This window comes from Somniosus microcephalus, unplaced genomic scaffold (assembly GCF_052327205.1).
Source record: "Somniosus microcephalus isolate GS21.2 unplaced genomic scaffold, FLI_Smic_1.0 unresolved_chr9, whole genome shotgun sequence".
NCBI classification, from domain to species: Eukaryota; Metazoa; Chordata; class Chondrichthyes; order Squaliformes; family Somniosidae; genus Somniosus; species Somniosus microcephalus.
The window spans coordinates 34,962,525-34,988,117 of NW_028225187.1; the positions used below are offsets into that span (position 1 = coordinate 34,962,525).

Below are 25,593 nucleotides of genomic sequence, written 5' to 3' on the forward strand. Positions count from 1 at the left end.
TGACTATCTTTCTGTCATTCTTTCTGTTTATGTGATTATCTCGATGTATCCATCAATCTCTTTATCCCCCTGACTATCTTTCTATCATTCTTTCTGTTTACGTGATTATCTCGATGTATCCGTCAATCTCTTTATCCCCTGATTATCTTTCTATCATTCTGTCTGTTTACATGATTATCTCGATGTATCCATCAATCTCTTAATCCCCCTGACTGTCTTTCTATCATTCTTTCTGTTTACATGATTATCTCGATGTATCCGTCAATCTCTTTATCCCCCTGACTATCTTTCTATCATTCTTTCTGTTTACATGATTATCTCGATGTATCCGTCAATCTGTTTATCCCCTGACTCTCTTTCTATCATTCTTTCTGTTTACATGATTATCTCGAAGTATCCATCAATCTCTTTATCCCCCTGACTATCTTTCTATCATTCTTTCTGTTCACGTGATTATCTCGATGTATCCGTCAATCTCTTTATCCCCTGACTATCTTTCTATCATTCTTTCTGTTTACATGATTATCTCGATGTATCCATCAATCTCTTTATCCCCCTGACTGTCTTTCTATCATTCTTTCTGTTTACATGATTATCTCGATGTATCCGTCAATCTCTTTATCCCCCTGACTATCTTTCTATCATTCTTTCTGTTTACATGATTATCTCGATGTATCCGTCAATCTGTTTATCCCCTGACTCTCTTTCTATCATTCTTTCTGTTTACATGATTATCTCGAAGTATCCATCAATCTCTTTATCCCCCTGACTATCTTTCTATCATTCTTTCTGTTTACGTGATTATCTCGATGTATCCGTCAATCTCTTTATCCCCTGACTATCTTTCTATCATTCTTTCTGTTGACATGATTATCTCGATGTATCCGTCAATCTCTTTATCCCCCTGACTATCTTTCTATCATTCTTTCTGTTTACATGATTATCTCGATGTATCCATCAATATCTTTATCCCCCTGACTATCTTTCTATCAGTCTTTCTGTTTACATGATTATCTCGATGTATCCATCAATCTCTTTATCCCCCTGACTATCTTTCTATCATTCTTTCTGTTTATGTGATTATCTCGATGTATGCATCAATCTCTTTATCTCCCTGACTATCTTTCTATCATTCCTTCTGTTTATGTTATTATCTTGATGTATCCATCAATCTCTTTATCTCCCTGACTATCTTTCTATCATTCTTTCTGTTTATGTGATCATCTCGATGTATCCATCAATCTCTTTTTCCCCTGACTATCTTTCTATCATTCTTTTATGTTTACATGATTATCTCGATGAATCCACCAATCTCTTTATCCCCTGACTAGCTTTCTATCATTCTTTCTGTTTGCATGATTATCTCGATGTATCCATCAATCTCTTTATCCTCCTGATTATCTTTCTATCATTCTTTCTGTTTACGTGATTATCTCGATGTATCCATCAATCTTTTTATCCCCCTCACTATCTTTCTATCATTCTTTCTGTTTACGTGATTATCCCGATGTATCCATCAATCTCTTTATCTCCCTGACTATCTTTCTATCATTCTTTCTGTTTATGTGATTATCTCGATGTATCCATCAATCTCTTTATCACCCTGACTATCTTTCTATCATTCTTTCTGTTTGCATGATTATCTCGATGTATCCGTCAATCTCTTTATCCCCCTGACTATCTTTCTATCATTCTTTCTGTTTATGTGATTATCTCGATGTATCCATCAATCTCTTTATCCCCCTGACTATCTTTCTATCATTCTTTCTGTTTACATGATTATCTCGATGTATCCGTCAATCTCTTTACCCCCCTGACTATCTTTCTATCATTCTTTCTGTTTACGTGATTATCTCGAAGTATCCGTCAATCTCTTTATCCCCCTGACTATCATTCTATCATTCTTTCTGTTTACATGATTATCTAGATGTATCCATCAATCTCTTTATCCCCCTGACTATCTTTCTATCATTCTTTCTGTTTACGTGATTATCTCGATGTATCCATCAATCTCTTTATCCCCCTGACTATCTTTCTATCATTCTTTCTGTTGACATGATAATCTCGATGTATCCGTCAATCTCTTTATCCCCCTGACTATCTTTCTATCATTCTTTCTGTTTACATGATTATCTCGATGTATCCATCAATCTCTTTATCCCCCTGACTATCTTTCTATCATTCTTTCTGTTTACGTGATTATCTCGATGTATCCGTCAATCTCTTTATCCCCCTGACTATCTTTCTATCATTCTTTCTGTTGACATGATTATCTCGATGTATCCATCAATCTCTTTATCCCCCTGACTATCTTTCTATCATTCTTTCTGTTTACATGATTATCTCGATGTATCCATCAATCTCTTTATCCCCCTGACTATCTTTCTATCATTCCTTCTGTTTACGTGATTATCTCGATGTATCCATCAATCTCTTTATCCCCCTGACTATCTTTCTATCATTCTTTCTGTTTACGTGATTAACCCGATGTATCCGTTAATCTCTTTATCTCCCTGACTATCTTTCTATCATTCTTTCTGTTTATGTGATTATCTCGATGTATCCATCAATCTCTTTATCCCCCTGACTTTCTTTCTATCATTCCTTCTGTTTACGTGATTATCTCGATGTATCCATCAATCTCTTTATCCCCCTGACTATCTTTCTATCATTCTTTCTGTTTACGTGATTAACCCGATGTATCCGTCAATCTCTTTATCCCCCTGACTATCTTTCTATCACTCTATCTGTTTGCATGATTAACTCGATGTATCCGTCAATCTCTTTATCCCCCTGACTATCTTTCTATCATTCTTTCTGTTTACGTGATTATCTCGATGTATCCATCAATCTCTTTATCCCCTGACTATCTTTCTATCATTCTTTCTGTTTACATGATTAACTCGATGTATCCGTCAATCTCTTTATCCCCCTGACTATCTTTCTATCATTCTTTCTGTTTACGTGATTATCTCGATGTATCCGTTAATCTCTTTATCCCCCTGACTATCTTTCTATCATTCTTTCTGTTTACGTGATAATCTCGATGTATCCATCAATCTCTTTATCTCCCTGACTATCTTTCTATCATTCTTTCTCTTTATGTGATTATCTCGATGTATCCATCAATCTCTTTATCCCCCTGACTGTCTTTCTATCATTCTTTCTGTTTCCATGATTATCTCGATGTATCCATGAATCTCTTTATACCCCTGACTATCTTTCTATCATTGTTTCTGTTTACATGATTATCTCGATGTGTCCATCAATCTCTTTATCCTGCTGACGATCTTTCTATCATTCTTTCTGTTTACGTGATTATCTCGATGTATCCGCCAATCTCTTTATCCCCCTGACTATCTTTCTATCATTCTTTCTCTTTATGTGATTATCTCGATGTATCCGTCAATCTCTTTATCCCCCTGACTATCTTTCTATCATTCTTTCTGTTAACATGATTATCTCGATGTATCCATCAATCTCTTTATCCCCTGACTATCTTTCTATCATTCTTTCTGTTTACGTGATTCTCTCGATGTATCCATCAATCTCTTTATCCCCCTGACTATCTTTCTATCATTCTTTCTGTTTACGTGATTATCTCGATGTATCCGTCAATCTCTTTATCCCCTGACTATCTTTCTATCATTCTTTCTGTTTACTTGATTATCTCGATGTATCCGTCAATCTCTCTATACCCCTGACTATCTTTCTATCATTCTTTCTGTTTATGTGATTATCTCGATGTATCCATCAATGTCTTTATCCCCCTGACTATCTTTCTGTCATTCTTTCTGTTTATGTGATTATCTCGATGTATCCATCAATCTCCTTATCCCCCTGACTATCTTTCTATCATTCTTTATGTTTTCGTGATTATCTCGATGTATCCGTCAATCTCTTTATCCCCTGATTATCTTTCTATCATTCTGTCTGTTTACATGATTATCTCGATGTATCCATCAATCTCTTTATCCCCCTGACTGTCTTTCTATCATTCTTTCTGTTTACATGATTATCTCGATGTATCCATCAATCTCTTTATCCCCCTGACTGTCTTTCTATCATTCTTTCTGTTTACATGATTATCTCGATGTATCCGCCAATCTCTTTATCCCCCTGACTATCTTTCTATCATTCTTTCTGTTTACATGATTATCTCGATGTATCCATCAATCTCTTTATCCCCTGACTATCTTTCTATCATTCTTTCTGTTTACGTGATTCTCTCGATGTATCCATCAATCTCTTTATCCCCCTGACTATCTTTCTATCATTCTTTCTGTTTACGTGATTATCTCGATGTATCCGTCAATCTCTTTATCCCCTGACTATCTTTCTATCATTCTTTCTGTTTACTTGATTATCTCGATGTATCCGTCAATCTCTCTATACCCCTGACTATCTTTCTATCATTCTTTCTGTTTATGTGATTATCTCGATGTATCCATCAATGTCTTTATCCCCCTGACTATCTTTCTGTCATTCTTTCTGTTTATGTGATTATCTCGATGTATCCATCAATCTCTTTATCCCCCTGACTATCTTTCTATCATTCTTTCTGTTTACGTGATTATCTCGATGTATCCGTCAATCTCTTTATCCCCTGATTATCTTTCTATCATTCTGTCTGTTTACATGATTATCTCGATGTATCCATCAATCTCTTTATCCCCCTGACTGTCTTTCTATCATTCTTTCTGTTTACATGATTATCTCGATGTATCCGTCAATCTCTTTATCCCCCTGACTATCTTTCTATCATTCTTTCTGTTTACATGATTATCTTGATGTATCCGTCAATCTGCTTATCCCCTGACTCTCTTTCTATCATTCTTTCTGTTTACATGATTATCTCGAAGTATCCATCAATCTCTTTATCCCCCTGACTATCTTTCTATCATTCTTTCTGTTTACGTGATTATCTCGATGTATCCGTCAATCTCTTTATCCCCTGACTATCTTTCTATCATTCTTTCTGTTTACATGATTATCTCGATGTATCCATCAATCTCTTTATCCCCCTGACTGTCTTTCTATCATTCTTTCTGTTTACATGATTATCTCGATGTATCCGTCAATCTCTTTATCCCCCTGACTATCTTTCTATCATTCTTTCTGTTTGCATGATTATCTCGATGTATCCGTCAATCTGTTTATCCCCTGACTCTCTTTCTATCATTCTTTCTGTTTACATGATTATCTCGAAGTATCCATCAATCTCTTTATCCCCCTGACTATCTTTCTATCATTCTTTCTGTTTACGTGATTATCTCGATGTATCCGTCAATCTCTTTATCCCCTGACTATCTTTCTATCATTCTTTCTGTTGACATGATTATCTCGATGTATCCGTCAATCTCTTTATCCCCCTGACTATCTTTCTATCATTCTTTCTGTTTACATGATTATCTCGATGTATCCATCAATATCTTTATCCCCCTGACTATCTTTCTATCAGTCTTTCTGTTTACATGATTATCTCGATGTATCCATCAATCTCTTTAACCCCCTGACTATCTTTCTATCATTCTTTCTGTTTATGTGATTATCTCGATGTATGCATCAATCTCTTTATCTCCCTGACTATCTTTCTATCATTCCTTCTGTTTATGTTATTATCTTGATGTATCCATCAATCTCTTTATCTCCCTGACTATCTTTCTATCATTCTTTCTGTTTATGTGATCATCTCGATGTATCCATCAATCTCTTTTTCCCCTGACTATCTTTCTATCATTCTTTTATGTTTACATGATTATCTCGATGAATCCACCAATCTCTTTATCCCCTGACTATCTTTCTATCATTCTTTCTGTTTGCATGATTATCTCGATGTATCCATCAATCTCTTTATCCTCCTGACTATCTTTCTTTCATTCTTTCTGTTTACGTGATTATCTCGATGTATCCATCAATCTTTTTATCCCCCTCACTATCTTTCTATCATTCTTTCTGTTTACGTGATTATCCCGATGTATCCATCAATCTCTTTATCTCCCTGACTATCTTTCTATCATTCTTTCTGTTTATGTGATTATCTCGATGTATCCATCAATCTCTTTATCCCCCTGACTATCTTTCTATCATTCTTTCTGTTTGCATGATTATCTCGATGTATCCGTCAATCTCTTTATCCCCCTGACTATCTTTCTATCATTCTTTCTGTTTATGTGATTATCTCGATGTATCCATCAATCTCTTTATCCCCCTGACTATCTTTCTATCATTCTTTCTGTTTACATGATTATCTCGATGTATCCGTCAATCTCTTTATCCCCCTGACTATCTTTATATCATTCTTTCCGTTTACGTGATTATCTCGATGTATCCGTCAATCTCTTTATCCCCCTGACTATCTTTCTGTCATTCTTTCTGTTTACATGGTTATCTCGATGTATCCATCAATCTCTTTACCCGCTGACTATCTTTCTATCATTCTTTCTGTTTACATGATTATCTCGAAGTATCCGTTAATGTCATTATCCCCCTGACTATCTTTCTATCATTCTTTCTGTTTACATGATTATCTCGATGTATCCATCAATCTCTTTATCCCCCTGACTATCTTTCTATCATTCTTTCTGTTTACGTGATTATCTCGATGTATCCGTCAATCTCTTTATCCTCCTGACTATCTTTCTATCATTCTTTCTGTTTACATGATTATCTCGATGTATCCGTCAATCTGTTTATCCTCCTGACTATCTTTCTATCATTCTTTCTGTTTACATGATTATCTCGATGTATCCATCAATCTCTTTATCCCCTGACTATCTTTCTATCATTCTTTCTGTTTACGTGATTATCTCGATGTATCCATCAATCTCTTTATCTCCCTGACTATCTTTCTATCATTCTTTCTGTTTACATGATTATCTCGATGTATCCGTCAATCTCTTTATCCCCTGACTATCTTTCTATCATTCTTTCTGTTTACATGATTATCTCGATGTATCCGTCAATCTCTTTATCCCCCTGACTATCTTTCTATCATTCTTTCTGTTTACGTGATTATCTCGATGTATCCGTCAATCTCTTTATCCGCCTGACTATCTTTCTATCATTCTTTCTGTTTACATGATTATCTAGATGTATCCATCAATCTCTTTATCCCCCTGACTATCTTTCTATCATTCTTTCTGTTAACATGATTATCTCGATGTATCCGCCAATCTCTTTATCCCCCTGACTATCTTTCTATCATTCTTTCTGTTTACATGATTATCTCGATGTATCCATCAATCTCTTTATCCCCTGACTATCTTTCTATCATTCTTTCTGTTTACGTGATTCTCTCGATGTATCCATCAATCTCTTTATCCCCCTGACTATCTTTCTATCATTCTTTCTGTTTACGTGATTATCTCGATGTATCCGTCAATCTCTTTATCCCCTGACTATCTTTCTATCAATCTTTCTGTTTACTTGATTATCTCGATGTATCAGTCAATCTCTCTATACCCCTGACTATCTTTCTATCATTATTTCTGTTTATGTGATTATCTCGATGTATCCATCAATGTCTTTATCCCCCTGACTATCTTTCTGTCATTCTTTCTGTTTATGTGATTATCTCGATGTATCCATCAATCTCTTTATCCCCCTGACTATCTTTCTATCATTCTTTCTGTTTACGTGATTATCTCGATGTATCCGTCAATCTCTTTATCCCCTGATTATCTTTCTATCATTCTGTCTGTTTACATGATTATCTCGATGTATCCATCAATCTCTTTATCCCCCTGACTGTCTTTCTATCATTCTTTCTGTTTACATGATTATCTCGATGTATCCGTCAATCTCTTTATCCCCCTGACTATCTTTCTATCATTCTTTCTGTTTACATGATTATCTCGATGTATCCGTCAATCTGTTTATCCCCTGACTCTCTTTCTATCATTCTTTCTGTTTACATGATTATCTCGAAGTATCCATCAATCTCTTTATCCCCCTGACTATCTTTCTATCATTCTTTCTGTTCACGTGATTATCTCGATGTATCCGTCAATCTCTTTATCCCCTGACTATCTTTCTATCATTCTTTCTGTTTACATGATTATCTCGATGTATCCATCAATCTCTTTATCCCCCTGACTGTCTTTCTATCATTCTTTCTGTTTACATGATTATCTCGATGTATCCGTCAATCTCTTTATCCCCCTGACTATCTTTCTATCATTCTTTCTGTTTACATGATTATCTCGATGTATCCGTCAATCTGTTTATCCCCTGACTCTCTTTCTATCATTCTTTCTGTTTACATGATTATCTCGAAGTATCCATCAATCTCTTTATCCCCCTGACTATCTTTCTATCATTCTTTCTGTTTACGTGATTATCTCGATGTATCCGTCAATCTCTTTATCCCCTGACTATCTTTCTATCATTCTTTCTGTTGACATGATTATCTCGATGTATCCGTCAATCTCTTTATCCCCCTGACTATCTTTCTATCATTCTTTCTGTTTACATGATTATCTCGATGTATCCATCAATATCTTTATCCCCCTGACTATCTTTCTATCAGTCTTTCTGTTTACATGATTATCTCGATGTATCCATCAATCTCTTTATCCCCCTGACTATCTTTCTATCATTCTTTCTGTTTATGTGATTATCTCGATGTATGCATCAATCTCTTTATCTCCCTGACTATCTTTCTATCATTCCTTCTGTTTATGTTATTATCTTGATGTATCCATCAATCTCTTTATCTCCCTGACTATCTTTCTATCATTCTTTCTGTTTATGTGATCATCTCGATGTATCCATCAATCTCTTTTTCCCCTGACTATCTTTCTATCATTCTTTTATGTTTACATGATTATCTCGATGAATCCACCAATCTCTTTATCCCCTGACTATCTTTCTATCATTCTTTCTGTTTGCATGATTATCTCGATGTATCCATCAATCTCTTTATCCTCCTGACTATCTTTCTATCATTCTTTCTGTTTACGTGATTATCTCGATGTATCCATCAATCTTTTTATCCCCCTCACTATCTTTCTATCATTCTTTCTGTTTACGTGATTATCCCGATGTATCCATCAATCTCTTTATCTCCCTGACTATCTTTCTATCATTCTTTCTGTTTATGTGATTATCTCGATGTATCCATCAATCTCTTTATCACCCTGACTATCTTTCTATCATTCTTTCTGTTTGCATGATTATCTCGATGTATCCGTCAATCTCTTTATCCCCCTGACTATCTTTCTATCATTCTTTCTGTTTATGTGATTATCTCGATGTATCCATCAATCTCTTTATCCCCCTGACTATCTTTCTATCATTCTTTCTGTTTACATGATTATCTCGATGTATCCGTCAATCTCTTTATCCCGTGACTATCTTTCTATCATTCTTTCCGTTTACGTGATTATCTCGATGTATCCGTCAACCTCTTTATCCCCCTGACTATATCATTCTTTCTGTTTACGTGATTATCTCGATGTATCCGTCAATCTCTTTATCCCCCTGACTATCTTTCTGTCATTCTTTCTGTTTACATGGTTATCTCGATGTATCCATCAATCTCTTTACCCGCTGACTATCTTTCTATCATTCTTTCTGTTTACATGATTATCTCGAAGTATCCGTTAATGTCATTATCCCCCTGACTATCTTTCTATCATTCTTTCTGTTTTCATGATTATCTCGATGTATCCATCAATCTCTTTATCCCCCTGACTATCTTTCTATCATTCTTTCTGTTTACGTGATTATCTCGATGTATCCGTCAATCTCTTTATCCCCCTGGCTATCATTCTATCATTCTTTCTGTTTACGTGATTATCTCGATGTATCCGTCAATCTCTTTATCCTCCTGACTATCTTTCTATCATTCTTTCTGTTTACATGATTATCTCGATGTATCCGTCAATCTCTTTATCCTCCTGACTATCTTTCTATCATTCTTTCTGTTTACATGATTATCTCGATGTATCCGTCAATCTCTTTATCCCCTGACTATCTTTCTATCATTCTTTCTGTTTACGTGATTATCTCGATGTATCCATCAATCTCTTTATCTCCCTGACTATCTTTCTATCATTCTTTCTGTTTACATGATTATCTCGATGTATCCGTCAATCTCTTTATCCCCTGACTATCTTTCTATCATTCTTTCTGTTTACATGATTATCTCGATGTATCCGTCAATCTCTTTATCCCCCTGACTATCTTTCTATCATTCTTTCTGTTTACGTGATTATCTCGATGTATCCGTCAATCTCTTTATCCCCCTGACTATCTTTCTATCATTCTTTCTGTTTACATGATTATCTAGATGTATCCATCAATCTCTTTATCCCCCTGACTATCTTTCTATCATTCTTTCTGTTTACATGATTCTCTCGAGGTATCCGTCAATCTCTTTATCCCCCTGACTATCTTTCTATCATTCTTTCTGTTTACATGATTCTCTCGAGGTATCCGTCAATCTCTTTATCCCCCTGACTATCTTTCTATCATTCTTTCTCTTTACATGATTATCTCGATGTATCCGTCAATCTCTTTATCCCCTGACTATCTTTCTATCATTCTTTCTGTTTACATGATTATCTCGATGTATCCGTCAATCTCTTTATCCCCCTGACTATCTTTCTATCATTCTTTCTGTTTACGTGATTATCTCGATGTATCCGTCAATCTCTTTATACCCCTGACTATCTTTCTATCATTATTTCTGTTGACATGATTATCTCGATGTATCCGTCAATCTCTTTATCCCCTGATTATCTTTCTATCATTCTTTCTGTTTACGTGATTATCTCGATGTATCCATCAATCTCTTTATCCCCTGATTACCTTTCTATCATTCTTTCTGTTTATGTGATTATCTCGATGTATGCATCACTCTCTTTATCCCCCTGACTATCTTTCTATCATTCTTTCTGTTTACATGATTATCTCGATGTATCCATCAATCTCTTTATCTCCCTGACTATCTTTCTATCATTCCTTCTGTTTATGTGATTATCTCGATGTATCCATCAATCTCTTTATCCCCCTGACTATCTTTCTATCATTCTTTCTGTTTGCATGATTATCTCGATGTATCCATCAATCTCTTTATCCCCTGACCATCTTTCTATCATTCTTTCAGTTTACATGATTATCTCGATGTATCCATCAATCTCTTTATATCCCCGGACCATCTTTCTATCATTCTTTCAGTTTACATGGTTATCTCGATGTATCCGTCAATCTCTTTATCCCCCTGACTATCTTTCTATCATTCTTTCTGTTTACATGATTATCTCGATGTATCCATCAATCTCTTTATCCCCCTGACTATCTTTCTATCATTCTTTCTGTCTCCGTGATTATCTCGATGTATCCATCAATCTCTTTATCCCCCTGACTATCTTTCTATCATTCTTTCTGTTGACATGATAATCTCGATGTATCAGTCAATCTCTTTATCCCCCTGACTTTCTTTCTATCAATCCTTCTGTTTACGTGATTATCTCGATGTATCCATCAATCTCTTTATCCCCCTGACTATCTTTCTATCATTATTTCTGTTTACGTGATTACCCCGATGTATCCGTTAATCTCTTTATCCCCCTGACTATCTTTCTAACATTCTTTCTGTTTATGTGATTATCTCGATGTATGCATCAATCTCTTTATCCTCCTGACTATCTTTCTATCATTCTTTCTGTTTATGTGATTATCTCGATGTATCCATCAATCTCTTTATCCCCCTCACTATCTTTCTATCATTCTTTCTGTTTATGTGATTATCTCGATGTATCCATCAATCTCTTTATCCCCCTGACTATCTTTCTATCATTCTTTCTGTTTGCATGATTATCTCGATGTATCCGTCAATCTCTTTATCCCGCTGACGATCTTTCTATCATTCTTTCTGTTTACGTGATTATCTCGATGTATCCGTCAATCTCTTTATCCCCCTGACTATCTTTCTATCATTCTTTCTGTTTACGTGATTATCTCGATGTATCCATCAATCTCTTTATCCCCCTGACTATCTTTCTATCATTCTTTCTGTTTACCTGATTATCTCGATGTATCCGTCAATCTCTTTATCCCCTGACTATCTTTCTATCATTCTTTCTGTTTACATGATTATCTCGATGTATCCGTCAATCTCTTTATCCCCCTGACTTTCTTTCTATCATTCTTTCTGTTTATGTGATTACCTCGATGTATCCGTCAATCTCTTTATCCCCCTGACTATCTTTCTATCATTCTTTCTGTTTACATGATTATCTCGATGTATCCGTCAATCTCTTTATCCCCCTGACTTTCTTTCTATCATTCTTTCTGTTTATGTGATTACCTCGATGTATCCGTCAATCTCTTTATCCCCCTGACTATCTTTCTATCATTCTTTCTGTTTACGTGATTATCTCGATGTATCCGTCAATCTCTTTATCCCCCTGACTATCTTTCTATCATTCTTTCTGTTTACGTGATTATCTCGATGTATCCATCAATCTCTTTATCCCCTGACTATCTTTCTATCATTCTTCCTGTTTACGTGATTATCTCGATGTATCCATCAATCTCTTTATCCCCCTGACTATCTTTCTATCATTCTTTCTGTTGACATGATTATCTCGATGTATCCGTCAATCTCTTTATCCCCTGACTATCTTTCTATCATTCCTTCTGTTTAGGTGATTATCTCGATGTATCCATCAATCTCTTTATCCCCCTGACTATCTTTCTATCATTCTTTCTGTTTATGTGATTTTCTCGATGTATCCATCAATCTCTTTATCCCCCTGACTATCTTTCTATCATTCTTTCTGTTTACATGATTATCTCGATGTATCCGTCAATCTCTTTATCCCCCTGACTATCTTTCTATCATTCTTTCTCTTTATGTGATTATCTCGATGTATCCGTTAGTCTCTTTATCCCCCTAACTGTCTTTCTATCATTCTTTCTGTTTGCATGATTATCTCGATGTATCCGTCAATCTCTTTATCCCGCTGACGATCTTTCTATCATTCTTTCTGTTTACCTGATTATCTCGATGTATCCGTCAATCTCTTTATCCCCCTGACTATCATTTCTATCATTCTTTCTGTTTACGTGATTATCTCGATGTATCCATCAATCTCTTTATCCCCTGATTATCTTTCTGTCATTCTTTCTGTTTACATGATTATCTCGATGTATCCGTCAATCTCTTTATCCCCCTGACTATCTTTCTATCATTCTTTCTGTTTACATGATTATCTCGATGTATCCGTCAATCTCTTTATCCCCCTGACTACCTTTCTATCATTCTTTCTCTTTATGTGATTATCTCGATGTATCCATCAATCTCTTTATCTCCCTGACTGTCGTTCTATCATTCTTTCTGTTTACATGATTATCTCGATGTATCTTTCTATCATTCTTTCTGTTTACATGATTATCTCGATGTATCCGTCAATCTCTTTATCCCCCTGACTACCTTTCTATCATTCTTTCTCTTTATGTGATTATCTCGATGTATCCGTCAATCTCTTTATCCCCTGAATATCTTTCTGTCATTCTTTCTGTTTACATGATTATCTCGATGTATCTTTCTATCATTCTTTCTGTTTACGTGATTCTCTCGATGTATCCATCAATCTCTTTTAATACCCCTGACTATCTTTCTATCATTCTTTCTGTTTACATGATTATCTCGATGTATCCATCAATCTCTTTATCACCCTGACTATTTTTCTGTCATTCTTTCTGTTTACATGATTATCTCGATGTATCCATCAATCTCTTTATCACCCTGACTATCTTTCTGTCATTCTTTCTGTTTACGTGATTATCTCGATGTATCCATCAATCTCTTTATCCCCTGACTATCTTTCTATCATTCATTCAGTTTACGTGATTATCTCGATGTATCCATCAATCTCTTTATCCCCCTGACTGTCTTTCTATCATTCTTTCTGTTTACATGATTATCTCGATGTATCCATCAATCTCTTTATCCCCCTGACTATCTTTCTATCATTCTTTCTGTTTACATGATTATCTCGATGTATCCATCAATCTCTTTATCCCCCTGACTATCTTTCTATCATTCTTTCTGTTTACATGATTTTCTCGATGTATCCGTCAATCTCTTTATCCCCCTGACTATCTTTCTATCATTCTTTCTGTTTACGTGATTATCTCGATGTATCCGTCAATCTCTTTATCCCCCTGACTATCTTTCTATCATTCTTTCTGTTTACGTGATTATCTTGATGTATCCATCAATCTCTTTATCTCCCTGACTATCTTTCTATCATTCTTTCTGTTTATGTGATCATCTCGATGTATCCATCAATCTCTTTATCCCCCTGACTATCTTACTATCATTCTTTCTGTTTACATGATTATCTCGATGTATCCGTCAATCTCTTTATCCCCTGACTATCTTTCTATCATTCTTTCTGTTGACATGATTATCTCGATGTATCCGTCAATCTCTTTATCCCCTGACTATCTTTCTATCATTCTTTCTGTTTACATGATTATCTCGATGTATCCATCAATCTCTTTATCCCCCTGACTATCTTTCTATCATTCTTTCTGTTTACATGATTATCTCGATGTATCCGTCAATCTCTTTATCCCCCTGACTTTCTTTCTATCATTCTTTTTGTTTATGTGATTATCTCGATGTATCTGTCAATCTCTTTATCCCCCTGACTATCTTTCTACCTATCTTTCTGTTTATGTGATTATCTCGATGTATCCGTCAATCTCTTTATCCCCCTGACTATCTTTCTATCATTCTTCCTGTTTTCGTGATTATCTCGATGTATCCGTCAATCTCTTTATCCCCCTGACTATCTTTCCATCTATCTTTCTGTTTACGTGATTATCTCGATGTGTCCGTCAATCTCTTTATCTCCCTGACAATGTTTTTCTTTCTTTCTTTCTTTGTTTCTTCTTCTTAGTTTTACTTTCCTCTTTCCCTCTTTTTTCTGTCGATCATTCCCTCTTTCCTTGTTTCTTGTTATTTTCTTTCTATCTTGTTTCATTCTTTCTTTCATTCTTTCCTGCTTGCTTTCTTTTTTCTTTCTGTCTTTCTGTCTTACCTTCTCCTTCTTTCTTTCTTTTGTTCCTTTATATCCTTCTTTCTCTCTCTGTTGCTCGTTCTCTCTTTCTGTCTTTCTTTCTTTCTGTTTATGTGTCTATCTCGATGTACACATCAATCTCTTTGTCTACCTGACTATCTTTCTTTCTTTGATTCTTTCTGTCTTTCTTACCTTTTTCTTTCCGTCTCTCTATTTCTCTTCCTCTCTATCTTTCTTTCTTACTTTCTTTCAATCTTTCTTTCTCTTTCTCTCTCTCTCTCTTTCTCTCTCTATCTCTCTGTTTATTTATTGCTCTGTGTCTATATCGATGTGTGCATCTATCACCTTTTCCACTATTCCACAGGTTGTTCCCCTGTGTCTATTCCCATGAGCTCTTTGACTGGCAGTCCGGACCCGAGCCGTTCATTTATTTTCCCACTTTTTCTCCCCCTTTACTTTTAAACATAGAAACATAGACATAGAAACATAGAAACATAGAAACATAGAAGATAGGAGCAGGAGTAGGCCATTCGGCCCTTCGAGCCTGCTCCACCATTCAATGAGATCATGGCTGATCATCCAAACCCCAGCACCCGGTCCCTACACCAACAGCCATCCCACCCAAGCCCTATCCCTGTAACCCCATAACCCCATGTATTTAATCCCTCCTAACACTAAGGGCCAATTTTTATCATGGCTATCCCTCTCGCTATCCCTCCATGACCGCGCCCTCCTGTTGTTCTGCCACCTTTCATCTCTTCACTTTCGGATACTCTGCCCTCCCAAATCTCTATCTGCCAGAAGATCTTTCTTTCTCTCTTTCTCTCTCTCTCTCTTTCTCCACTTGGCCCCTCGAGCCTGCCCCGCCATTCAATAAGATTGTGGCTGATATTGGGCTCCCCAAAATTGCCTAATCTCTCCTCATAACTCAATATATTATATCTATATATATATATATATATATATATATATACACACACTGGTGTAACAGGTCAAATTCATGTTCAGAAAGTGTTTGTAGTAGTTTTATGTGCTGACAGGTCAGCAATAACGTGAACTCTATTTCAATCTACAGATATACTGCCTGGCCTGTTCAGTTTTTCCCTCATTTTCTGTTTGTTTTTCAGATTTCCAGCATTCCAAGTGTTTTCCTTTTCTCCAGCTGACTTTCTTTCTTTCTTTCTTTCTTTCTTTCTCTCTTTTGTTTACTTTCTTTCCTACTTTCCATCTTTTTTTCTGTCGGTCATTCACTCTTTCCTTGTTTCTTTCTTTCTTTTTTCTTTCTATCTTTTTTCATTCTTTCCTTCTTCTTTCTTTTTTCTTTCTGTCCTTTCTTACCATCTTCTTCTTTCTTTCTTTTTTCTTCTTTATATCCTTCTTTCTTTCTTATTTGCTCTTTCTTTCTTTTTTCTTCTTTATATCCTTCTTTCTTTCTTATTTGCTCTTCCTTTCTTTGGTTCCCTCTTTCTGTCTATATGACTATCTCGATGTATGCATCAATCTCCTTATTTAACTGACTTTCATTCTTTCTTTCATTCTTTCATTCTTTCATTCCTGCATTCTTTCATTCATTCTTTCTTTGTTTCTATCTCTTTCGTTATTTATTTCTTTTTAATTTATTTTTCTCTCTTCCTTTGTTTGTTTCTTTCTTGTGCTCATTCTCTATTTCTTCCTATCTTTTTCTTTCTTTGCAACTATCTATTTTTGCAACAGTCTAGAACAAAATGTATTAACATTTATACCCACGACGAAACACAAAGTGACATTTCAAAATGTTTTTCTCGGTGTATACGATCTGTTTAATTATTCAGTAAAATAATTATGTTTGTTATTGTTTGATAATTTTGAATCAATTTGCATTTTGTGCCTTACCTGTACTGAATTACAAAGGTACACCTAATTCTGGGAAAGAAAATCTGATGGCAATTTCGGAAGTGATAACATGTGAGCTCTGGGAGCATTTGGTTAATGCGACAAGTCAACCGGATATTGATAGGCAAAAACTTTTCAACGATTAATTTTTTTCTCTTTCAGTTCATTTCCAGGCGTTGTTCGGACAGAAAATAATATGTAAGTATGCGACATTAAAATGAATAGTCAATTCATTAATATAGCCATCAGCTGGCAGAAATTAATATTTCATAGTTGGGATTTCGTTTAACTCCAGGGCACACCGATCTAATGCAGGAAGTGTTGTGCAACATCCCGCAATTGTTTCTTAAATTCTGATATTCCCCCCAAAAAATTGCACTTAATTGAAAAGCGATCACGGCTTGTACGCATTTTGTAAAATTGTATTTATTAACACTGTCCATCACTATTATTATATAGGGCTCGACATTCATCTTGGGCAGGGCGCAAAACGGGCAGCATCGGATCAGCCATCCGTTATACGCAGCGCCTGATATTCAGTATTTGGGTGGATCAATTGGTTGGCGACCCTTTCGGGATGCCAAATTCGTTGCCGCTAATTTTAGCGCCCCGAAAATGTTAACGCCCCTCCGCTGGAAATTCATTAGTAGTGTCCCAAGCAGAATGTGAAGAGTGACTGGAAGTGCCCCACACCCTTCTTGGGCTGCCATAACTGATGATTGGCGGGATACGTGCAACAGCGCCACGCACGTTGGAGCATACCGCTGCCTCATTGCAAGACTCCTCCCCTGATTAATAGAGAGGGACCTAGCGCCGCACGTATCGGGGCACTGCTAGACCACTGGGGAGCGGGGTGCAGTAAAAACAGCCTCGCCTGCCCCTGTGGCCACTAATGGGAGGCGCAAATCCACCTAATTTACCAGTTTCTAAAATGACAGCAGTTGCACTTTCCTGTTATGTTGTTTGAAACATCATGTTACTGTTCCAGTAATTAAAAAACTGCACATTAATTCCAATGATCTAGAAAGCGGAGAACTCGTTTACCATTTCAGTGCGGGGGCATACATTGGTAAAGGGCAGGCTGAAATTAGGTTATTGCAGTGATATTGATGTTAATTGATTGAAGCTTTTCGGTGTTTAAACTCTTTTGACTGTGCTTTCCTCAGATGATTTATCGAAGCCAATCGTTACTGTGAATCCACCATATGAAGTCATTTTAGATGGAGAGACAATAACTATGACTTGTCGCTGTCAGTGTCCCCTCACAATGAACCGTTATTACCGAAGGCAAGGTTTATTCACGGAACTGGACGCTCCTGAAGGACAATGTTATACCTCTTATGAATTCATCGCAGATCATGGCTGTCAAAATAGTTACTCATGTGTATGTCTACACACAGAGAATGAACAATGGAGATCTTCAAGACCGAGCAACACTATTCAGATAATTATTCAAGGTATGTTAACAAAACCTATTCTCCCAATGGGATTAGAAAAAATTGTACTTACTCAGCAATCAAACGATCCAGTGGAACAGAAGGACACTTGGGCTGCAGTTACATTGGATCTTGGGTGCTAGTTTTCAAACCCAACCTCTTTACATGGTCTGAGCGGATTTCTTAATGGTTAGCGTCACAGCACAGGGTATTCCGGTGACAATAACTCCACTTATGATTCACGCACGATTTTTTTTCTATTAACAAGTTTAGCACATCCACTATTAACATCATTACTCTCTTTTTATAAAGACATAGTAAAAAAGCTTTTTTATACCATGTTAATTTTTATCAAACCGGATGTGGCCTGATCGTATTTGGTAGCCTCCAGTCAATGCATTTTCCTTCAGCCGATTCATACCCACACAAGTTGACAATTCTAGTACATCAGCATGTTGTAGTTTCCGCTCAATTCACAGTCCTTCTGCCGATGCAGAAAATAGTATAAACAGCCCAAGGCCTTACTTCAATCTTGAACACTTGCTGCTGCTGAGTGAAATATGTATCTTTCCCGCTCTCTCACGCTCTCGTTCTCTCTCCAATGATGCCATCCACGTTTCTTTGCTGTGCACTGAATGAAATAAAACTGCAAACATTTAAAGCCGATTTACCCGAGTTCCAGAAGCCAACAGAATCTGATAAATGGAATACCAACAGAAAATGCTGGAAAAACTCAGCAGGCCAGACAACATCCGTGGAGAGAAAATAGAGTCAACGTTTCGGGTCAAAACCCTTTGTCAAGACTGGAGAAGCACAGGAAAAGAAATAGATTTAAAGGCCAGGCTGGGAGAGAACAAAAGAGAAGTGAAGAGACATTAAGAGGTATTCAAAACGAGACGAGATGGTGGTAGGACTAGTGGAGACAAAGGACGGCTCTAGTTTAGGCGTGAAATGCGCAGGCAGAATGGGAGACAGCTGCCATGTGGGAGAGAGAAAAAGGAGCGTGAAAAGGGTCAAAACAAAGGTGTGGATAAAAAATCAGTAAAAATGTAATAGGGGCCGAAGTTATGATCTGAAATTGATGAACTCGATATTGAGTCCGGAAGGCTGTAAAGTGCCTAATCGGAAGATGAGGTGCTGTTCCTCGAGTTTACAGTGAGCTTCCGTGGAACAATGCAAGAGCCCGTGTACAGTGAGGTCTGAGTGGGAATGGAGCAGTGAATTAAAATGACAGGCGACTGGAAGCTCGGAATTGTGGTGTATGTGCCTTTAAGAGCCCCCTGTGTACTGTAATGCCGGTAATGGCCACTTGGGCTATATAAGCCTGTACATTGTCTTGTATCTGTTAGTTCACCTCCAGACTTTGTTCAGTAAACACCTGTGAAAACCAACTCCTGCCTTCCGTGTCTCCATTAACACATGGATACAACAGGGGTCATCCTTCAGGACTGAACGGAGGTGTTCCGCAAAAGTCACTCAATCTGCATTTGGTCTCCACAATGTAGAGGAGACCACATCGTGAGCAGCAAATACCGTATACTAGATTGCAAGAAGTACAAGTAAATCGCTGTTTCACCTGGAAGGGGTGTTTAGGGCCTTGGAGAGTGGGAAGGGGTGAGGAGTAAGGGAAGGTGTTGCATCTCCTGCGCTTGCATGGGAAGGTGCCGGGCGAAGGGGAAGGGGTGTTGGTGGTGATAGAGAAGTAGACTAGGGTGTCTCGGAGGGTGTCGTCCCTATGGAATGATAAAAGGGGAGGGGAGGGGAAGATGCATTTGGTGGTGGCATCACTTTGGAAGTGGCAGAAATGGTGGAGGATGATCCGTTGAATGTGGAGGGTGGTGGGGTGAAAGGTGAGGACAAGGGGATCCCTATCCTGGTTCCAGGTGGGAGGGGCAGGGGTGAAGGCAGAAGTGCGGGATATAGAATGGACACGGTCGAGGGCTATGTCAACCACGGTAGAGGGGAATCCTTGGTTGAGGAAAAAGGAAGACATGTTGGAAGCACTTGTGTGGAAGGTGGCATCATCAGAGCAGATGTGGCGGAGACGGAGAAACTGGGAGAATGGAATAGAGTCCTTACAGGAGGCGGGGTGGGAGGAAGTGTCGTCCAGGTAGCTGTGGGAGTCAGTGGGCTTGTAGATAAATGGAATATCTGCCTCAGAATGGGAGGGTCATTTAAAGCATTGAGCCAAAGGATGGTCGGGTTGTACAGATTGAATGGAGATGTACAGTAAGCGGCTACACAATGGTCATTATAGAAAACAGAAAAAAAACAGACTGAAATAAATGCCTTGCATAAAAGAAATAATCAGCACATTCTCGTTCATCCTGTTTTCTATCTGTCCTCTTGTAAGTAATAACAAATACCATGTATGCATTGCAAGCAAGGCGACAGATTCTGTTTTTTATAAAAGTGTCCTCATATATCATTGAGTAGACTTCTGACACACCATTTCATACAGTATTTTTAATACAGATGAACTCCCGGAGCCGACTATCTACATGGACCCAGATTCCGGTGCAGTTTCAAAAGGGGAAAATGTTGCCATTTCCTGCAAAGGTGAGATTCGCTCCAGAGGAGGAACATTTCTCTTGTTCAAAGATCACAAGAGGAACCCTGTACAGTCTCGTAAAGTGAGTGGCGATGAGCGGAATGTGACCATCAACATAATTACCCGAAGCGAAGGCTTTGTCGGAAATTACAGTTGTCGATATCAAACAGAGGTTGCAGGACGTTCGAGGGATTCACCATTCAGTAAAGATGTCCTAATTACGGAGAAAGGTAGGGACCAACACATTTCAATACGACGTTGTATGTTCTTGTATCTCAATGTCTGTCTCGTTCGCTCATATATTGTTTAAATAGGTGACCAGTTCCCTTTCAAATCGGACTGAGATGTACCAATTTCCGTGTAATAGATGAATGGGGATCGGTTTCATAAGGCCCATTAATTCGGGTCTCCACGGGTGAGAACGCACTGGGTACTCACCCGTAAGCCCAAAGGAAGTGCCAGTTTCGTGCATGCACTGCGTATGCGCGGGAAACCGTCACTTCCGTTCCCCTGAAAGATGGGGTTCAGAAGTCGAACGCGTGCACGCGAGAGGCTGCGCGTGCGCATCGAACTTACCATTATTTTGCAGGTTTTCCCGGGAAGGTAAGTCTCCAGCAGTTTGACATGTAAATAGCAGTCGCAAGGCCTGCTTTTCACAAGGAAAATGGTGAATTGATTAAAATTAAAACATTTTTTCCACAGGTTTATTATTTTTAAATACTTTAAAGAAAGGTAAGTTTATTTTTAGCCCCGTTAGAAAATAATGTTATTTTTTTCAAAAATGAAAAATATTGTTTAAAATAGTTATTTCATGTAATTTATAGTTTATATAAAAGAATGTGATTTTTAAAAATTGATTTGAAGATTTATTGATGTTTTGGGGCTTATATTATTTATAGGTTTGACAGGCCTGTCAAACTAATGAATGGATCATTCCCTGCTGCCATTCACTCTCCATGGCCCCTGTGATACCAGGGGATGCATCGAACTAACTGCGCCCCTGGGATACGCAAGCACCACGTGCCGAAGTTGGAGGAGGCCCAGGTTCAGAATCCCACGCGGGCCCACAGCTCAACGGCTGGCGCACAGGTTAAGTGCAGGTCGGGGGCTTGCACCCGTGGGAAGCCCCCGTCCCGAATTTCTGGGCCAATGTCTTAATCTTTCCATTTTTTGCTGCATAGCCTGCAGAAGATAAACCCCCCACCTGTTTTCCAAAAATAATGGTCACGAAGTAAACGCTGGATGAGTTATAAAAACATAGAAACATAGAGGATAGGAGCAGGAGTAGGCCAATCGGCTCCTCGAGCCTGTTCCACCATTTAATGAGATCATGGCTGATCATTCAAATTCAGTACCCTGTCCCTGCATTCTCCCCATATCCCTTGATCCCATTAGCCTTAAGAAATATATCCAACACTTTCTTGAATTAGTTCGCTTTCTTTCTATATATGCGTAGAATTCCCAGGTAACTCCCGATTTCACCTTCCACCCACTTTACATTGGTCCATCACTATCTGAAGACAGCCCGCATACCAGGGAGTGTCTGGCTGTGTACCTTCAATGCGGCCTAATGGGGTGAACAGAAGATCTTCCATTTGACTCCAGCAAGCGAGCTGTGCCCAAGATCAATAAAGTGTGCAAAATAAATAGGTATACTTAGGCGCTCCTCCATTTACTGCAAGGCCTGATTGACTTCGAATGCTGATCCTAAAGTTTTGCAGCCAAACATTTTCCAGTACACCTTTCAAGTGGATTGGCTCAGAAATTGAATTACATTCATACTTCAGAGATGGTACAATGCAGATTTACTAGGATATTGCCTGGTATGATGAAATACAAATATGAACAACAAAAAATCCTTGAAATATTGAGACTTCATTTATTAATGAACATTACGGAGCGATTTGGTGCAATGTTTACAATTATATAAATATGAAAGAAAGGCTGATAGAAGCAAAATGTTCCCAATAGATATGATTAATAACGAAGGGGTCAGAAGTACAACTCTAAATGTAAGAGAGCGAGAAAAACCTCTTTAAACTGAGAGATGTGAAGATATGGAATTCACTATCAAGGATAATGGTTGAGGAACAAATCTCATCATCAGTCATTGTTACTTTATATGAAATGTTGATGAATGTATTTGCGAACAGGATTGTGGAAATGTGATTCTAAGTATTTGCTCAGGTGACGGGCCAACACAGTCAGAGACTGACTTTGCCGAATGACCTGTTTCCTTGTAACTTCTGTGCAATTTATCTAAGAATTGTACGTGGAATCGGAGCCTCGCCTACTGGGCCCCATGTGTTCCTGTGTGATGATACTTTATCTGCTCTCATTGACAATGCATGATAAAACTGAACTTCGTCACAGAACAACTGAATTGTGGCTAATGGTAGTCAGTGCATCTAACTAAGATCCGAGGCCATTGCCAAGAGATTCCAATCATTATCGTTTCTGTTTCAGAGCAAACTCAACCCAGTTGCCACAACTTTCAAAGTTCCCTTTTACTGTTTAGACTGGCCGGTCCCAAATGATTCTTCTCACATCACATTCAGTGACCAAGGCATCTCAGGAACCGTGTGAGGACTCCCCTAGTTCCTGCTGTTGCCAAGGTTTTCAGTCCTTCCTGTAGCAGCTTGATTTTCAGATGTCAACGAATGTTCACTTTCATCCCCAAACAAGGTGGCCTTCCTTTGGTTTCACACTTGCAGCCGAAAGTCGAAGGCGTCATAAGGAAAAGCAAGATGCCTACCTACAGCATCTTGCAATTATATAGCACCTTTAAAGCAGTATAACACCCCAAGGCGCTTCACATGATCATAATGGGACTAGGCCCGACTGCGATTCTAGGATGAAGACAATATGACATTGCGTCAAAGAGATTAGCACGATTGGATAGGCTGGTGTTGCTTTCTTTGGAACAGAGGAGGCTGAAGGATGAATTAATTGAGGTGTATAAAATTATGAGGAGCCTATATAGAGTGGATAGGAAGGACCTAAACCCTTAACAGAGTGTTCAATAACCAGGGGACATGGAATTAAACTAATTGCTAGAAGGATTAGAAGAGAGTTGAGGAGAAATTTTTTCACCCATGGGGTGTTGTGGGTCTGACACCCACTACCTGAAAGGGTGGTAGAGGCAAGAACCCTCAGCACAATTAAAAATTACTTGGATATGCACTTGAAGTGCCGTAACATTCAGTGCTACGGACAAAGAGTTGAGAAGTGGGATAGGCTGAATAGTTCTTTTTCAACCTATCTGTAAGTGTTTGCAATTGAACAAGATCCGACCTTAAAGCATAGTTATTCATGACCAAAAATTATTTTACATGATTATCTTCCACTTAAGTAATAACATTTCGTTCAGTGCCCAACACGACTTTCGACATAGAGTGGAACTTTTCAATATTTATCAGTTTTATCAGTTTAATCTGATGCATTATATCTTCACCTACATCACTTAATAATATCTGCCATTTGCCTCACATAACTCACATTCCTATTTAGAAGAGTGGCCAATACCGACAATGCCACGGGGAATCCAATTCATGGGTTAACTGACATTGACTGCACCGCAAAACAAGTTAATGGTGTTAATTCCTTCCTATGTGCCCCCAGTTCCCTCACTGTGTGCCGTCTGCAATGTTAGAACATATGGACATTAGAAATAATTGCTGGAGTAGGCCATTTGGCCCTTCGAGCCTGTGCCACCATTCAATGAGATCATGACTGATCTTCTGCCTCAGCTACATTCACCGGCCCTATCGCCATATCCCTTGATGCCCTTACTAGTCAGAAATCTATCGACTTCTGTCTTGAATATACCCAATGACTGAGCCTCCACAGCCCTCTGGTGTAGAGAATTCCAAATATTCACCAACTTCTGTGTGAAGAAATGTCTTTTCATCTCAGTCCTGAATGGGCTGAGGCTGCGGCCCCTGGGGTCTTGAATCCAAAGCGAAGGGAAACATTCTCCGAGCATCCACTCTATCAAGCCCTGTAATAATTTTGTATGCTTCAATGAGATCCCCTCTCATTCTTCTGAAATCAAGAGAATACAGGCCTAGTTTATTAAATCTGCTTTCATACGACGGACCTGCCATCTCAGGAATCAACTCTTGAACCTTTTTGCACTCCCTCTGTGGCAAGTACAACCTTCCTTAGGCAAGGAGGAATAAATTGTACACAGTACTCCAGTTGTGGCCTCACCAAAGCCCTATATAATTGGAGTAGGACCGTCTTTACTCCTGTACACAAATCCTCTTTTAATGAAGGCCAGCATGACATTTGGCTTCCTAATGGCTTGCTGCACCTGCACATTCACTTTCAGTGACTCATGTACAAGGACACCCAGGTCCCTTTGAGCATCTGCATTCCCAATCTTTCACCTTTTAGGAAACAATTTGCCTTTCTGTTTTTTCTTCCAAAATGGATAACTTCACATTGATCCACATTATATTCCATCGACCATGTTCTCGCCCACTCACTGATCCTTTCGAGAGCCCCTTGAAGTCTCTTCGCATCATCCTATTGTTTGGCGACCAGATCTGCACACAGTATTCCAGCTGTGGCCTAACTAGCGTTTTGTACAGCTCCATCATAATCTCCCTGCTCTTATATTCTATGCCTCGGCTAATGAAGGCAAGTATCCCATATGCTTTTTTAACCAACTTATCGACCTGTCCTGCTG

At 38.2% G+C, this 25,593-nt stretch overlaps 1 protein-coding gene across 1 annotated transcript in view; it reads left to right on the forward strand.

Annotated features, from left to right (window-relative positions):
* Positions 1 to 25,593, forward strand: part of LOC147085059 (osteoclast-associated immunoglobulin-like receptor) — a 100,560-nt gene that overhangs the window by 53,056 nt on the left and 21,911 nt on the right. Inside the window, 1 exon segment of the mRNA XM_085979415.1 lies at positions 18,080 to 18,370. Within this exon segment, the coding sequence (XP_085835541.1) occupies positions 18,080 to 18,370 (291 nt within the window).